We start from the raw sequence: 18,667 nt of genomic DNA on the forward strand, positions 1-18,667 counted from the left end.
GAGCAATTTCAATATGAGCACATTATTCGGGATAGGATGGAGGGATGGAATAAGATTGAGATGCATTTCTTATTGGGTGATAACACACCTTTTAATCTTATATGTGTGGAACCGGTTTATCATATGAATCACATATAATTAGAGTTTGTTCTCTCATGATGACATAGAAGAATATCTATAAACAGTTAATCCACAATAGCACCACCTTTTCCATATTCCTGTCTTTACACGTGAATGCATTTTCTTCCATATTCCACATAGAAAGCACACAATTGGGTGACCATTTGAACATGTTATATTTTAATTTGCAGAGACAAAAATGACAAGCAATTTATTTACATAAAACTGTACAAAAGCAAATTAAATTATGCAAAATCTTTCATAAATAGAGGTGGACTAGCGTTGAATACATTTTTGCCATGTTTCTTTTTTTTTTTTAGCATAGTTGCGTGCATAGTGACTCATAATAAACAATGATAAGTTGTTCTCTGCTTCACTATCAACATCCAAGTTGCAGAACAATAGTCAATGATTAATATTACAAACAGATCGTAACCACACTGAATGTAAGTGCTTCGAAATTCAGGACAAGAAATGTCTGAAAGTGTACCCCAGGTAGCTGAAAAATGATTCCTTCTTCCTTATACTATGCTCTTCAGGCAACTGCTCAACATTAATGTTGGGATGAGGTTCGTCTCTACCATTGTCCATCTCCTTTCTTTCAGCGATTAAGGAAACAGTGGATCTTTTATCAGTGATGGAATATAAGCAAAACTGTTATATTCTTCAACTCTTCCAATGCCGTAAAAGTCTTTTAGTGATGGCTGCATTTATGGTAGCTTCGTTTTGCCCCCTCTCTTCATTTTCCTACATCTTTGTGTTTGTTTTTTTTCTATGTGACAACTCCCCAGGGTAGTCTTTCAGCCAAGCACCTTCAATCTCTCCTTTGAGTTCTTCCCCTACAGAAAAATAGCATCTACCTTGTTTTCTGAAACTCAGGCAGCAGGCCAGTCAGAAATTAGATTGACTAAATATTAGCATAACTGGAGGTTGGAATGAGCATTAGAGTTTAGACTGAAGTTAATACGACATTTTCTAATTCGTATAAAGTTATATAAGTGATGCGTCAATCTCTAAATGTGTCCAATGTAAAAGACATGCACAGTTTCTTTGAGCTTCTTGTGAAATTAAAAAGCAAACAATAGGAGTCGTCTCATGAAATGAAAACCAAAAAAACAACAACTGCTAAAAGGATTTTTTTTCCAAAAAGCAATAAATCAACAGTTTTCTACCAAACAGACTCATAACATCTTGCTACTGAGACAAATATAGTACTTTTCCCCCTCTCAGCTAACAAACGTCCTATTCCAAAAGCACATTCTTGTTTTTAATAATGAATTATATTTAAGACTGGTCCATTATCTGAGTTTGGTAGAAGGCATTTTTTAAATATATCATCTTTTATTTCTCAGAAAATAAACATGGTTAAATATACAGGTTCAAAAAATGTGGGAATAGCCCATAGATTTTTAGTGTCCAACCCCAACCACCATGTTTACCATAACAACAGGTATAAAAGGCACAGTTGCATATTTTGCATTCACTCTAAAAATTTTCACTTTCCTTTTATTATTATTATTATTTTTTACAAAAGCACTCTATATATGGAGTGTCACCAGATTTAACTAATTTCAAATGGGGAAAAAACCACAAAAATATATTTGTGTCTCATGCTGGGTCATAAGAAGCAATTGACTATGGTTTGATGGCTAGGTTTTACTAGAATTACTGCAAATACATACAAGTACACTGTATTTTTTGTTATCCCTTTGTGCCCTTCTTAGCTCTATGAATAAAAAGGTAATTTCCTCAATCACAAGATTCACTTGTATTTAGCGCACAAAATGGGGAGTGATTTCTGATCCAGTTAATCCTGAAGGCCTTCTCTTATCTGTATTGGCTTTCCAGAAAAGTTAAAAAGAAAGATAGTTTGTTTAGACCTGCCTTATCTAATGGTTCTCAAGCGGATATTCAATATATAAGGGTTTTATTTTTAAAAATAGTTCTCTTGACCAGTGAGGTGGTATGATTGCATTTTCTGTATTTGAAACCTGCAAGAAATGTGTAAGTTTTAATGTAAATGAGAAGCCTTTTATCCTTGGCAGATACTGAAAGGTTATACAATGCAGTAACCGATTTAATCAGTCTTCTAACGAAGTCAAATTTGCATCTCTGAATTTTCTCTTTAAAAAGCAACTATGCATTAGAATGATCAATCACTCCTAACCTCTTTTTAATTTTTCCCCTTTATAATATGTGCCCATTTGTAACTCCTACACAAAAAAACTAATTTCAAAATAAGATACAAAAAAGTAAGGAAGATGTACAATAAAAAGGGCACTTTGCTATAGAAAGTTGAAAAGACAAAAGTTGTGATGAGTTTGTACCAGTTGTTCAGCTCACATTTCAGACTGTTTAATATTATACTCTATGTCATTTTTTTTAAAGCAATAAACTACCCAAGCTATCTTGTCACTACAATCTACTAGAACCATCTAGTCATGCTTTAATGCCAAGTTAAACAACCAGAGGGGCTGGTTTCTGTCTTTGCACCCCTTCTCAAGCTGTCCCCACTGCATCAACCGATTGTCAGTTTGATTCGAATGTCCAAGCTCAGCCATTCTTTATTACTACAACATTATCAATACAGAACTAGTTCAGATTCTACACACTCTGTAATTCCTTATTGCACAAAATATATCTGGTCCATTTTCCTATCCACTTTTTATATATAGTGCAAACTATGAGAACTGTCACAGCCCAGAGCTCTGCACCATCATGATCAGGTTTGGATTTATTTATTTTTTGAAGCTTGTCACAAGCAAAACTTGTTTTTGCACAGAGCATGTCGGTGGTGACATCACTCAAGACTACCAGTCGCCTTGAGTCTCAACATTGGTTTTATATTGCACAGGACTCAGCTTAAATGCACTTGTGTATTAAGAAAACCTGCATAATACCTTTGCCAAGAGCAAATGATTAACCTGGAACACTGATAATCGAAGGTTTAGCATCCACTCTCAACAAAGATGATGCCATACTTGACTTGAAGCATGTTCTTCCTTCCCACTGCCTTTGTTTTTGCTCTTTTTTCAGATTTCCCTCTCAACGTGTTTTTGGAGCTCATCCTGAATGGATATGAAACCTTCTAAGGAATGAACCCTGGAACGGGAGCATCTTTTTACTATATGTAGCTTATGATGTGCCATGCTGTCACCAGCTAGCTCGTGTGACCAGTTCCTCTGGGGATTCAGCTAAAATCCATTTTGAAACGGCTACGTCATCTGGGTTGCGGCATAGATTGCTGTGCAAAACGTGTGTGGAAAATACGCTTACATGTTTGTGTGCGTCTGTGTCAGATTTCCTAAGCCCAAGACCGATGAGCAATTCTCCGGATCCACAGTTTTTTCTTTGGCCTTTTAGTTACTGTGGTCATCCAAGCTAAATGCCGGTCTTGTAAAAATGACACCAGTATAGCAGTTTATCCTTAGGACGCCATGATACACCACCATCATTTTGTTTATGCTGAAGTTTAAAATGCCACAGAAAGAGAGGAGGAGAAAGAGGAGGAGAATAATGTCAGAGAGTATGAAAGCACAGGCAGAGATAGTAGTTATGGATAAAACTGAACAGTTCATGACTATAGGGAAACATGTCATATTTGGGATTATAATCTCAGACTGAATATGTTTTCTGCTCTTTCCAGCCACACAACAGGATTAAAGCCGAGATCTTCAAAAAGTGCTTCTTTCAAAGAAAAAGAAAAACCATCCCTTTATATGTTTAATTTTGAATGGTTTCTGGAGGCATATCTCTCTGATGGAAACCAGCAATATTCAGATGGTATCCTGGGAAAATTATACGTATGTAATAATTCTCTCACACACCCCTCGACTTGCAAACAAGCCAGATAACCACCAAATGATAACCAGAGTGGCTTAAGCAATGCTTCAGCAGTGGGGGGCGGGGAAGGGATGAGGGACAACAGTTCCTGTAGTTCTTTTCGATTTCAGACTTGTTACCTTGAAAGGAATTTACAACCATAAATTTAGGAAAATAAAGATTGGTGAGCAGGGAATTAGGCATGCAGGAACAACAATGGTTTCTACATTGTACAGTATAGTCAGGCAGACAGGATACGCAAATGCCTGGCATGGAGGCAGAAGTGGCAGGCCAAGCTCTTGTCTCTTTGGTAGCCCCCTCATTTTCAATGGACTTTCCTTTATTTTTGAGTTAAAATCATTTTGATTCATAGGTTTTGTTTTTTTGCCTTTTATCCCCTTCCAATACATGAGAGAACCGTATTGTTGCTTCTTTGTCGCCTAAAGGTAAACTTCTCTTCTAGTTAAAGTGTTGACAGGAGATGGCTTGTATTCCCCTGTCTGTGTGAGGGGAATATCCTCTGGGTTGGCTTCCTCACTTTTGCTGAAACTAGCTGCACTGAAGGTCTCATAGGATGAGGTCAACTTTTTATTAAGGAGGTTTCTGTTGCGGTCACCCATCAGGGAGGCTTCTCCATTGGCCAGCTTCTCTTGACTGCCCCGTTCATCAACAGGCATGAAAGTGGAGAGTTTTGGCTGGCTCTTCTGCTTCCTTTCGGGTGAAGTGCGGACAGGCATCCAGCACGAGTCTGAATGGCCGTATTCATCACATTCCCGAGTGCACTTCCCAGTCAGGGCTACATCTGGTAAAGGTCTTGAATCTGTAAACGAAGAACAAGAAGGGAAGCTTTAAGTTTTGGTTCTCGAGTGCCAGCCAAGAATGAAAATATTTTTTAGGAGTTGGTTTTGCATTGTCAATTTGTTTCCTTAAGTAAAATACAAAACAAGTATCTACAAATATCCCCTTGAGATACACTGCTAGTGTTACGATGACTTGTTTGACTTTCATTGGAGTTCATCAGATGCTTCGCTGAGGAGGAACCACTACATTTGTCTACCATTTCAACTTGGGCACAATCTAATAACCCAGAGATGTGTGAGACTTTCCTCAGCAATTTTGGGCGTCTCATCAAAATTCATTCCGATTCTTTCAAAGCTCTGTAGATGTTCTGACTGAGATAGCAGACTCATTTTCTCTTCCATTTTTAGTGCATGTACAATTTTGATTAAAATAAATAAATAAATTCAGTGGTTCCAATGCACACAGAGTGTTAAGATGTGCTCACGGAACGTGGACCAACCAGGAGGCTATAGTATTCTCTTCAAATTGGGGACATTTCGGAATTCAGGTTGCACATAGGGAATCTCCAGTTCACAGGGAACTCAGTGTATGCCTGGCACCCATGTAGTTATGGACAATAGTTTTGTTAGGAATGGAAAACCTCTAGCCGCTGGGCCAGATTCTGCCTGAAGAGACTGGAATCCTGGTCAATATGAGTGTGAGACATTTTTAAAGGTCTCATTCACCTTTTTTTTAAGCGTACTTTCCATGGGTCAGTGGGGATGTAATCTTGGGGAGGATAGCATATGGGAAGCAAAGAGTCAATTCTCTTTTCTCTGCATGCTGCCACCCATGTGATAAATATAGGGCTATGTAGTTTTAATTAAGAACTAAGGAGAGTTGAACTACAATCCACGGTCAAAGTTTAGATGCCAGTGTGACTGGGCAACTGGATTTCCCCCCCGCATCTCTAGCTTTTTCTGCAGCCACCTGACAATTAGAAATGGCTTAAACCAGGGGTGCCCAATTTTTTTTCAGAGGGCCAGATTTGATGAAGTGAGCATGCATGAGGGCCAACCTCAAGTTTTTGAGCTTTTTTTAAATACAATTTTTGTAGAAATTTTCCCCAAAGTGGTTGAGGTTTTTTAGGATTTTACCACAGGACATACTGCCAGAGGGGCCAGATTAAATTGACTGGTGGTCCGGACCAGGCCCCCGAAGAAATGGACTTTGGACATGCCTGGCTTAAACAAAATGAGAGAAAACAGCCAAATAACTTAATTACTTGGACAAATAACACAATGCAAAACCTTCCTTTGAATTATTAAAATATATGGCTTTTATCTTGCAAAGACTCGTGGCCGTTTTGAACAATTTTTAAACATCTACTCACAGATTGGACTTAATCCATATCTGTGGCGCTCTCCTGAGCAATGGATTAATCCCTCAGTCTTAGTTAAAGTGAGGGATGCACCCACCACCCTGGAGATATTGACACAGAATATCAATTCAATTCAAGGTGATATTGTAGAACAGAATGGTAGACTATGTGGAACTAATTGTTCAAGAACAAGATCAATGTAGGCCAGTCCGATATAAATGGTAACAGCCATTCAACTGTCTATACAATTAAATGCGCACAAGTCTTTACAAGATTCCAAACTGTTTGCGTATGGTGCGTTAAAAATAGAGAGAGCAATAAGAAATGGTTAGGAGCACACAAACAACAGCTCTAAGCGATGACGATGATTTGCATTTGCAAAAAACAACAACAACAAACCCCTCTATGTGTTTATGTAGCATCTGACTGTAGGAGTGTTACATGATTGGAAAGTGTTTTGTGAGTGTTGTGTCATTTTATGAGATTGACTCTTGATCTGACAATATACCTACACATCTTTCAGTTAATTCAGCTGAGGGCTCCTCAGAGGAAAGGGGGCAGCTAAATCTGTTTAACGGATTGCCCCATCCTGCAGACCAGATTTAGAGTCTGTGCAGAGGCGGAAGGGGCAAGAGATTCACTGAACACTTCCTCGTTTCCCTTGTTCTGATTGTTCTTTCCATCCATACTCTTAAAAAAAAAAATGTGTGCGTGTGTGTACCTACACAACCACTTTCATCTCACACAGGACAGAATGTCCCTTCTAAAATTATTCCTTTCATGATATGGACAATCTAAAAGCAATAGTATCTTATTCATATGCAAATCTATCTCAATTTAAATGCACTAAATTGACCAAGATTTCTTTAATCAGGTAACAGTCCTAATTGCAACTGAATGCTAATTTAGACGTTAGATTAACACCCACCCATCCAGTAACATACAAAATATATGTTGTTGTACTCGGTTTCCAATCTTTCTTCTGAATTTTAATGTGTTTCATTTTAGCTGCCCTTCTGTTTCATAAAAGGAAACACTTTATTCTCTGTTAATTGCATTTCTTTGGTCACATGGGTAGGAAACTAGATATTTGTGCAGATAACAGCAAAGCCTATCTAGTGGGCCAAATAAGAATAGATGTGGGTGCAGGTTCACGGAATCATTCCTTACTTGTACAGCAAATGTACACAGCATTGTACATAAAGTCACAGAAATGTAGAGTTGAAAGGAACACCCCCTGCAAAGCAGGAATCAAATTCACATGGGCTCTTAATCAGCTCCAGTTAGATGCAACATGGTTGTGTACATAGAAGTAGTGATCCTGGGTAGCAATGTGCATACCCATCAGCAGAGTCACCGACCCTCTCTAGCGGGGTTCAATTGAACACAACTGCATTAATTGTAAACGTAAAAGGTAAAGGACCCCTGGATGGTTAAGCCCAGTCAAAGACAACTATGGGGTTGCAGCGCTCATCTCGCTTTCAGGCCAAGGGAGCTGGCATTTGTCCACAGACAGTTTTCCGGGTCATGTGCCCAGCATGACTAAACTGCTTCTGGCTCAACGGAACACTGTGACAGAAGCCAGAGCGCATGGAAACGCTGTTTACCTTCCAGTCGCAGCGGTACCTATTTATCTACTTGCGCTGGTGTGCTTTCGAACTGCTAGGTTGGCAGGAGCTGGGACAGAGCAACGGGAGCTCACCCCATCATGTGGATTCGAACCGCTGACCTTCCAATTGGCAAGCCCAAGAGGCTCAGTGGTTTAGACCACAATGCCACCTGCTCCCCTGGATCAATTGTATGTGAGGTTCTCAACCCAGTAATGGATGAATAGCCTGGGGCCTCTTTCAGTATAACCTGTTTCCCAACTGGATTAGTGTAATCAAGTTTAAAAGGCAAGCTCTGATCACAGCAGTGCGATAGCAGCATGGTAACTGAGCAAAGGGAGCAGCAGCTTTGGTCAGGAAGTAGAACGTGTCTCCCCCAAACCATCCAAAGATATGGATCTGAAGCCTGACCCTAACACGATTGAGGACTATCCATGCATATGCACAGCCATTATTGCATTACAATAAACTAAACAAAAAAGACATCAAGGTGTTGTTGTTTTAACAAACTCACTACTTGGTACTCAGTCGCTTTCACACAGCAGAGTAGAAATTGGGTCCCTGCAAGAATATGAATCCCGCTCCATCTTAACTACCAGTTCAGAAGCAAGTAACAGGTACAGAACAGGTGATGGGTATCACAATGGGACATGCAAGCACTCCATTTTATGGCATGGAAGTGGGTGTGTTTTGGCCTACTGCCTTTCATCCTCTGCCCAATGACATAATACTATAAGACTCTGTTCACCAGGGCTACAATCAGCTCTATGAATGCTTTTCCTGTTTCCATTTTCCTTTTTTGGTGGCAATGTACCTATTTTTCACTCCATAAGATGCACTTTTTTCCTCCTAAAAAGTAGGGGGAAATGTCTGTGGTTCTTATGGAGTGAATATGTGGTCGATCGCTGGCTCCCTTTCCGGCCCCGCCCCCTTGCCCACGACTCCATTGTTGAATGTTCTGCAGGCTGTTTGTTTCCCCAGCAACATGTGACTGGCTGATCAGATTATCTGTCTGGAAACTGTAGAAATGGCTCCCTTTCCTTTCCTAAAGAAGCTGCAGAACTGTGAGTTGAACCCCATAAAAACAGGATTTTTTCCCTTTGCAAAGTAAGCTCAATGACTTTGAGCTGATCCTCAAAAAAATGGGGCTTTTCTCCTTTGCAAAAGAAGCTGCACAACTATGAGCTGATCCCCCCAAAACCGGAGCTTTCCCCCTTTCCTCCTCTAAAAACTAGGTGTGTCTTATGGTCAGGTGTGTCTTATGGAGCAAAAAATATGGTACCTCTTTTTTTAGTGTTATTAACTATCACTCTCCTATGCTGGGGGTGGGAAACTTTTTTCAGGGCGAAGAAAGTTTAGGATGGAGAGGACCCAATGCAAAAGTGTGCTGAGCGATGTCACACACAAAATGTCAGGCGCTTCTACTCATGTTCACATACATACACCAAAACAAAAATACATACACCTCCACCCTTTATCTTTTCAAGGACATATTCCAGCGTAGATAAAACAGTCAAAGACCAGGACCAGTACTGTGTGTAGCCTGCAGAGATAAGATGGTCTAGGGCAGTGATGGCCAAACTTGGCACTACAGCTGTTTTGGGACTATAATTCCCATCATCCATGACCACTGATCCTGTTAGCTAGGCATGATGGGAGCTGTAGTCCCAAAACAGCTGGAGGGCCAAGTTTGGCCATCACTAGTCTAGGGAGAGGGACAGCTGAGGGCCTTATAGGGATGGGACATTTAGTCTCTGGCTCTGAGGTCCGCACTGCTAGCATATACAAAGAGCACACCCTCCAAGTGTCCCTATTTTCCAGGGACAGTCCTGGATTTACAGAAGCCATCCCAGTTTCTGATTCGATCCCAGAATGTCTCACTTTTCCTTAGGACATCCCTATTTTCATCAGAGAAATGTTGGAGGGTATGGAGTTATCTGACCCCTGAGCCATCTGAAGGCAGTCCTGCATAAGGAAGTTTTTAAAATGTTTAATGTTTTATTATGTTTTTACATATGTTGGGAGCCACTCAGAGTGGCCGGGGCGACCCAGTCAGATGGGCAATATTAAAATTGTTGTTGAATAGGACATCCCTATTTTTACTGGAGAAATGGGAGAGAGAGAGACATTAGCTCAGACTCTAGGTTCATTCATCTATACTTGTGGCTTGACAGTACTTTAAGTTCCTGCTGCTGCTTCATCTTTTTCCTTTTCTTTTGGAAGTTTGGCTTTCCAAGGGCTTTTGAATTCAGATTTTTTGCTGAGACACTGACAGCTTTGTTCTTCTTCCTCAGTGATGGATAACAGATATATTGACATTTGTCAGCCCTTCTAGTCTTAAACCGCTGTGGCTAGGGAGTGGTATACAGTATGCCGAGAACATAACAGGAAAGCACTGCTGTTCATCATAGTAAACCTGGAATTACTTTCAGACTCCCCAAAGGTAAGAAGCAGGGATAATAATTTATTACTCAGGCACACATGATGCTCTTTGATTTTTAAGCAGGCAAATCCTCTTAGTGATTTTTTGAGAACAAGGCAAAACACATCCCTGCCATTACTCCGCCTCTTAATAAGCTTGGTGATGGAGTCTATAATTCATTTTCAGCTGATGACCATTTAGAAAACCTGGTTGATTGTGGTTGCTTATTACTGGCAATAGTACCACCAGGAGAAATCTTTTTAAAGTCACTCACTCCTGAGAGAACTCCCAGCAATTCCACATCTTAAGCTAATATTGCAAGGTCAGAATTCAAAGGACCACACATGTGCATGTGGGGAGCTTTTCAGCTGTCCTTTCAATCTTTAACCTCCTGTGCCTCTTGAATAGCTGTCCCTGAAGGTCAGGACAACCTCTGGGGTAGTACAGTAGGACCTCTATTTATGACCGCCTCTTCTTGGACCCGATCCAAGTTGCGACCGTGACAAACCTGGAAGTAAATACCAGGTTTACTGAGATTCATGCATGTGCAGAAGTGGCTACTGCCGTCTGCACATGCACAGAATGGCGCTTCTACCGGCCACCTGGATCGACTTATGGACGGACCTCCAGAACTGATTACATCCGTAAATAGAGGTTCCACTGTATTCCATTTGGAGGGAGAAAGTGCCAGCAGAAGAAGCTAGCATTAAATCCATGCACACACATAGAATCATAGAGTTGTAGCATTGGTAGGGACCCTGGATGCAGGAATATGCAGTCATCCCATATGGGGATCAAAGCTGCAACCTTGGTGTTATCAGCAGCACATCTAACCAACTGAGCTATACATGCACACTTGTATGTATGTGTGCGCGCACACACACATATTGTATGCATGCAGAAGAGTTTTGTGAACATTCTCGGGCTTCTCTGTAGCCTGGCCCAAATCTCACCCTTTCTTCCCTTCTTTTGGAATGATGGGTGGCGTTTGTAAGCTGAATTTGGCAGCTTACAAACTGCTAGTGAGAAGAGGCAAGGTGTGGGGAATCTTCATTAGCACAAAGGCCACCTTCTCTTCCCAGCAGCATTCCAGGGGCCACATGTGAGTTGTAGGTCATAGTGTCTCCAGCCAGGCCACCCCTTGGAGTTGGCTTTCCAAGAGCTGGCCTGCTAGGTCATAGCTGATCCTCTCAAAGGCGCCATGTGACAGGTATTGAGTTACTAGTATGCACATTACAGGGGGTAGAAGCAACAGTGAGCTGAGCAATAAATGTGAATGTTATGTTTGAACTAGTTTCTACACCAACCCATACTCATATCTCCTCCTTCCAGACAAACAAGACTTGAAGAGGGTGTAAGCTGGTGAGCGATGTGGTTCAGGACTGTGTGTAGCTTTGGTAGAATCCTGAGGGGCAGACAGAGAGGCCTGGAGGGCCACATGTGGCCCCCAGCCTAGAGGTCCTTCATCCCTGTTGTTATAGAGATGGGAAAGGGTACAGATCAGTTATAGTGGGAGGAGGACATTGCTAAGACAAGGATCATAGAAGACTACCAGGACTCAGAGAAGGCTATAGATTTCTAACATGAGCCAGCTCTGCTCTGAGGACATCTGTGGCTTAAGTCCACCTGTGGTTGGTTACTTTGACACTTCTTTCTTTTCTTTTCTTTTGACAAATGTTAGGTTGATTCCCCCACTTTTGAAGCCATAACTGCTCTCTTCTGCTCCCCTCTTTCCCCAAAGCCATTCAAGCAAAACTGTCAGATAGTAAGTTCAAAGCTATCCTTTGGGGCTGAAGTTCTCTTCGCAGCTATAATGCATCATCTCAAAATATCACAGTTGTCTTTCAGGTTCCACCTCATCTATATTTAGGTCCTGAACCAGCAAAATAACCTAGATGTGTGATCTAACTAGTAGATCAAAAAGGCATGATAGAGAGACAGAATTCTGAGCAGAGCTAAGAAGCTCTGGAGGTGAAACAACCTGAAACTAATGGTGCAAAAGCTGTTATACAGAAAACCTATAGCCAGGGAGAAACAGCAAATGCCAGTTTGTGGCATGTTTGCTCCATCACTACAGTGCTTGAGATCTAACCAATTTCTTGGTTCCAAGATTGAAAGATGCGCCTCTGGAAGCCTAGGTTGCCCTAGCAACCACTTGTAATTGTTCCCAGCCATATGGTACAGATAAAGATAAGTAGGAAAGACTGAATCTCCATGATTATGAAATCAAGTGATTGGTGTGAGGTGTCTGGACCTGGGTTCCAAACTAGGTGCCAATATTACTCTCAGTCTACATCATGCTCATTCATGGCCATCTCTAAATCCTTTCCCATTTTTTGTTGTTGTTTACATCCGCTCTGTTCATTATGTAGAGAGACCGTGATTGAATTCTGGAATTCTTCAGAATGAAGGTGGTTGTGCCATTAAAAAACATAAAATAAAAAATGCTCCTTTGCTTAGAAAGCTCTAATCCATCAGAGAGAGGACCATTTCTCTCTCTCTCTCTCTCTCTCTCTCTCTCTCTCTCTCTCACACACACACACACACACGTGTTAGCTTATTCCAAATGAGAGGATTTTCTGTGGGCCAGGGTTGAAAAAGATCGCCTCCTCCCCCCTTCTGCAGTTTGAAGTGCTAAACTCCAGAAACCTATTGTCATATTCTGTGTAATGTACAGATCAGCTCTAAGTTTCATTAATAGGCCCACTCATGTAGGACCACTTACCAACTTGAATTTAACCATAAGCATTAGAATTTACTGCAGCCTTCACTTAGGTTCACACTGAATGCAGTACAACCTATGAAGATGTCAGAATACTTTTAAAAGGACATCCTTGAGAAAGAGGGAAGATGATTCAAGCACAATGCAAGCAAGTTTGTATTTAAGTGTGTTGTAGCACTGAGGTCCCCTTCTGAATAACCAATACAATGACATACCATGGAGCTTGCACAGACATGTTCACCCTTAAATTAATGCAATACGCTTTCCATTGTTCACGTTCCTAATTCAATTTTGAATTCTTAATGATGCTTAGGATTAGATTTCATGCAATCTACCCATCCAAACCAGTTTCATCTTCTAGGTAATTAAATACCCCCCTTCTGATTACCAGTTCTAATTGAAGGAATGAAAATTGCCACTGTTGTACAGTGTGTCTTGCTTCTAACTACTGTACTATCCAGCCACAGTGAAAACTAACAAGAGTTTGGACTTCAGTTTCAACAAAATCAGAATATTCTATGTGATTAAGAGCAGAGGGCCTTCCCCAGGCCACCCACATTACAATACCTGGAAACTGCAGATTTTATATAAGCCAAAAGTGTATATTGCATAATTCAACAGCACTGAAATAGTGTATGTTTCAAAAGTGATAATTATCTTAAATAAAAGTAGCTTTTTCCAGTCTCATACTTATGCATGCCCTTTGTTTTGTTTTGGTCTAATAGAGAAATCATTTCCAAACTTAGACACTTCATTGGAGACCACACTGCTAGCTGACAAGCTTAATTGGACAAGATGTGTCACTATGCCTGTCAGCAGTCAGTAAATCGTCAAGAAAGATTAACATTCCAATATTTGTTGATGACCTTAAAACTCAAATAAATACCTTTCAAACATGCTCGCGCAGAGGGTACCTTAGCACTAAATTGGCAGAACCCAGTGGTATATGTTTGCTTGTTCCAATTTGGTATTCTTTCTGTCAAGACTGCTCTGTTTTAACCCTTAAAAACACCTCTGAGTTGGTTGGGTATGCTAATGAAAACACAGTTCAGAAACTGAGCTGGGCAACTTGTATTTCCACATATTGCACTGAAATTCTCCCATCTATGAGGATTTGCATAGAATTCTCTCAAAGGCACATGTGAGAGGTAGGCTACTCAAACCCATTTGATTTGCAGAAATAACTATGTACTGCTCTTTATCTTTTATCACTGAAAATCTTAAGAGACCCCACCACCACCACCAAAAAGAAAAAGTAGAAGAAAAAACTCTATTGGCCTTTGACTCTAGAACCACTTTTGGACAGAGGTATTGTACTATTTCATGTTTCCAGAGTGGTTGCCTCATTATAGGCCTTAGTAAGCTACTAATTAACAGCCCTCCTACAAAACCTTAGACATTTCTGGCACAGAGGCACAGGAACAAAATTTGCTGATGACATGCATAAAGTACAAAATGTCAGAAATATTCAACATAAAGCAAAAGACTAAATTAAGGGAAATTTGAACACCTTAACTCCTCATGGGGGTTGGGATCTGATTCCTGGTACATCAAAAATCCCTTTCCAGGGCCAGCCTATTATTCACTGTTGCTTGAGATGCAACAGTAGAGGGCTACCCTATTCATTAACACTGCTGGAAAATTTACTACATCCCACACAAGCATAAGAGATGAAGCAAAGGGGGCAGTGATGTATTATGTAAATCATGGACCAAATCTCTTAACTCATTATGGACTAGTGTTCACCCCCTTTTCAATTTCATATTCTCTTTTGCAATCTTCTAAGTTACCATCAGATATATACCAGTGCTCAACTATAATTCAGTCTCCAGAAAAGCTTCTTCCAGACAAATCACCTCATACGGCATTTAAGCTGTCATAGTATAAAGAAACTGTTCTTTTAATTATTATTTCTGGAATGTATACACTGCTTAATTACAGGTGTTTCTAAACAGTGTACAGGAGATTCAGTACAATAAGACTATGTTGAAACTATAAAATCAGGATTCATTTAAAAAGCCTGCCAAATAATAATAATAATAACAACAACAGAGAGTCTACAGCAGGCATAGGCAAACTTGCCCCTCCAGATGTTTTGGGACTACAACTCCCATCATCCCTAGCTAACAGGGCCAGTGGTCAGGGATGATGGGAGCTGTAGTCCCAAAACATCTGGAGGGGTGAGTTTGCCTATGTCTGGTCTACAGGAAGCCCTGGAGGTTCAAAGTGAGGTCAGCCTCATCTAGAAGGAAGTTTCATAAAATTGGGCTTACAATATGAGCCATGCATTTGCTCCTTGGAGAACCACTAACATTGATGCCCCCAAGACCTCAGTGATCAAACAGGGTTATAAGGGATCAAGTGGACCTTGAGGTATCCTGTGCCCAAGTTGTTAAGGATCTGGGTCATACAAGCACCTTAAATCTGGGCAGCCAGTAAAAACTTTTGAGAACTGGAGTTATGTGCTGGTGATAAGTCTGTCCCCATGAACAGTTTAGCCTCAGCGCTTTGCACCAGCTGCATGCTCTGGAGCAGGACCAAGGATAGCTCCGCATAGAACACATTACAATAATCACATCTTCTTGAGAGAACCAGTGCATGAATCACCGTGACTTGAATAACTTCACGCGTTGACTAACTTGATAGAGAAACCTTCAGAGAGCCTCCTCTTTATGTCAGAGTGCTAGTTTCACCTGTTCAGTAACCTGTTAATGATTAGAGGCTGAATAATTTCCCCCGAAGAACAAGACGGATGTGCAAAACACACCAGGAAATTTGACAAGCAATCAGCTAATAATTTTTCTTGCAGTGTTTAGCCTGCTCTTTTCCAAATGCTTCCATGTAGTTTGGCCCTACTTTCAAGTCAACACAAATTGGGTTAGTTGTGGCTGTGTAGGAGATAACGGCAGCTACCCTTAACAATATAGAGAATCCCTGCTTAAGATCCACAATGTGTGTTTGGAAAAGTTGTCTGATGTGGTTAGTGGCCCCCAACACCTTTGGATGTTGAAGATCCTCATTATCTTAACCTTTTAGTCACTTTACACACCATATATATATATATGTGTGTGTGTGTGTGTGTGTGTGTGTATAATTTCAAAGTCCAGTGCCGAGGGCCTTCTGGTGGTTCCCTCATTGCGAGAAGCAAAGCAAACTCGCCCCTCCAGATGTCTCCAGATTGCGAGAAGCAAAGAGGGCTTTCTCTGTAGTGGCACCCACCCTGTGGAATGCCCTCCCACCAGATGTCAAAGAGAAAAACAACTACCAGACTTTTAGAAGAAATCTGAAGACCTGAAGACCAGCCCTGTTTAGGGAAGCTTTTAATGTTTAATAGGTTATTGTATTTTAATATTTTGTTGGAAGCCACCCAGAGTGGCTGGGGAAACCCAGCCAGATGGGCGGGGTATAAATAATAATAATAATAATAATAATAATAATAATAATAATAATGTGATTTAAGAATACAAAATGCATACATTAAAAAACAACTACAAAAAAAGTAAAACAATGTCCAATACAAAATACCGAAAATGCTCATCTAATAGCATGATAAAGAAGAACAAGCACTACTCCACCCCACTAAAAGATGGGGACCACTATAGAAGTCATCTTAGTTAACCAAACCCAGATTGAACAAAAAAGTACTGCCAGGCATGTAAACACTGATAATGAAGGCATTATATGTGTCTTCCATGGGATAGCATTCCACAGACCAAGGGGACACCTGAGATTAGGGGGAATATATCTTCCACATTTGAGGAAGGACGCAGAGTCTACCAATGTGATATCAGGACAGGCACGGAACCCAAACTTCTCATTTCAGAAATTCTCTGAAAAACTCATAAAAAACAAGCCAAAAAACAGCAGCAGCAGCATTTTCCTCCTTTCAGCATTCAAATAAAATAACAATAAAAGAATTGTAGAGTTGGAAGGTACCCAAGGGATCATCTAATCCAACCCCCTGAAAAGCAGGAATCAAAACCAAATAACCCCCAATTTAATGTGAATTTAAACGAGGGGAGGGATTTGTTGGAAGCAGATCCACACATATTTTCTGAAAATACTCTGGAATTGCACATGGCTCAGATTAACCTGCCCTGCCGCACCCCAAATCTGCTTCATCTTTCCACGAATGAATGGAGAGAAATAGTTCATAGGGAATCTGTTGAAGCATATAACACAAGCTGTCTACCACTTCTCCTCCTAATTCTCCAATTCCCCAAAATAAATGTAAAACGATTAAGCAAAAAATAGAAATTATAGAAAGCAGCATCCCCCCAGGCAACATTCTCTGGAGGCAGCCATCCAACTAAGACTTAAACTACTGCAAAGCACTGCCACCCATTCAGACAGCTACTCCAGGAGGAAACCATGCTCGATAGTATTGAAAGCCAATGAGAGATCAAGGAGAAGTAGCAGGGTCACACTCCCCCTGTCTCTCTCCAAACAGGTCATTATATATGGCAACCAAGGCAACAGGATTGGAATGCATCTAGAAAATTAGCCTTAGAGAGCCAAGAGTTAGTGACCACCCACTCAAGAACCTTGTTCAGAGAAGAACATTGTGAAGAGAGGACCATCTATTTTTAGTAAATATATTACAATTTGCCTGTGGGCAGACAAAGACATCTATAGGTGGAAGGACGTTTTTCTTAAGAGCAATGACACAAAGAATAAAATATTCGAAATTTAAGGAAATGAGTGCTCTAATTGGTTACAGAGCCTTCAAATAAAGTTGTTTAACAAACACGGATCCTTAAGAACACCAATTATATGTATCTGAGAACCGTTGTCTTCAAACAATGGTTCGATCAAAGCAAATTATTTCTCATACAGTTTAAAAACTGACATGGGAATCACTTCTTGAGATAATTTTATCAGATGATAAAAGGAACTCTGTAAGGGCTAAACTTCCACATAAATCTATTCTGACAACAATCTGAGAGTCTTCTTTTAAATTTGGGTACCACAACACACCTGAGAGATTATATTGTATCAATAATAGCTTCTCACCCTTGTATTGGAGAAGTTGCAAAATAAAGGCCATTTTATTCCAAATGTGCCTCAGTTAAAAACCTTTTAGCCCCAAGTGTTTGGACTCAACCAGATTTCTCTCTTTATTTCCAGATAATCAAAAATCACACTTTCTGTAAATAAATTGTCTTCTTCATGCTTGCAGCCGCAAGGATACTGATAGCATGTAAATAAATAAATATGGAAATCAGCATCTGGCAGCATAGTAAATGGTTAGATCAGCAGGGCTTGGCAGATTGTCTCTCTTTGTTAACCTCCTGAACAGATGAATATATGATGTTAATTTTTCAGCTAGTACAATTTCATGGATACATGATTCCCACTCATTGCGTACATGAGTGATGGGTCAACCAGACTTCAGCCCACTGACTGCACAAGCCTCCTTTTGGAGTGGGTAGAAATAAAAACATATGAAACCCATTTATGTAAGGAATATTTGACAATGATCAGAAATAATAGTGCAGGCACAAGATCAAATGTTATAAAGGGTCTACTTTGCAATACAGTGGTACCTTGGTTTGCAAACAGTCTGGTTTGCATACGTTTTGGATTACAAGCACATCAAACCCGGAAGTGCGTGTCCTGGTTTGAAAACTTTTTTTGGATTACAACCCATTTATTTATTTATTTGGGATTACGAACAAATTTTTGGGGAGGCCCCATTGGCGAAAGCGTGCCTTGGGTTACAACCTGTTTTGGTTTACAAACAGACCTCTGGAATGGATTATGGTTGTAAACCAAAGTACCACTGTATGTTGTTATTGTCACCTTTTTAATAT

General features: G+C 40.4%; 1 protein-coding gene across 4 annotated transcripts in view; it reads right to left on the reverse strand.

Moving 5' to 3' along the window:
• Positions 1-277: 277 nt before the first annotated feature.
• PCDH7 (protocadherin 7) overlaps positions 278-18,667 on the reverse strand; it is a 408,997-nt gene continuing 390,607 nt past the window's right edge. For 3 of the 4 annotated variants that reach the window (XM_053403357.1, XM_053403355.1, XM_053403354.1), the window contains exon 3: positions 278-4,762. In XM_053403357.1, coding sequence (XP_053259332.1) covers positions 4,383-4,762 — 380 coding nt within the window. In that variant the 3' untranslated portion in view covers positions 278-4,382. The remainder of the gene's footprint in view (positions 4,763-18,667) is intronic. The other variant, XM_053403361.1, reaches the window with a different exon arrangement.

Source organism: Podarcis raffonei, chromosome 9 (assembly GCF_027172205.1).
Source record: "Podarcis raffonei isolate rPodRaf1 chromosome 9, rPodRaf1.pri, whole genome shotgun sequence".
Lineage (NCBI taxonomy): Eukaryota > Metazoa > Chordata > Lepidosauria > Squamata > Lacertidae > Podarcis > Podarcis raffonei.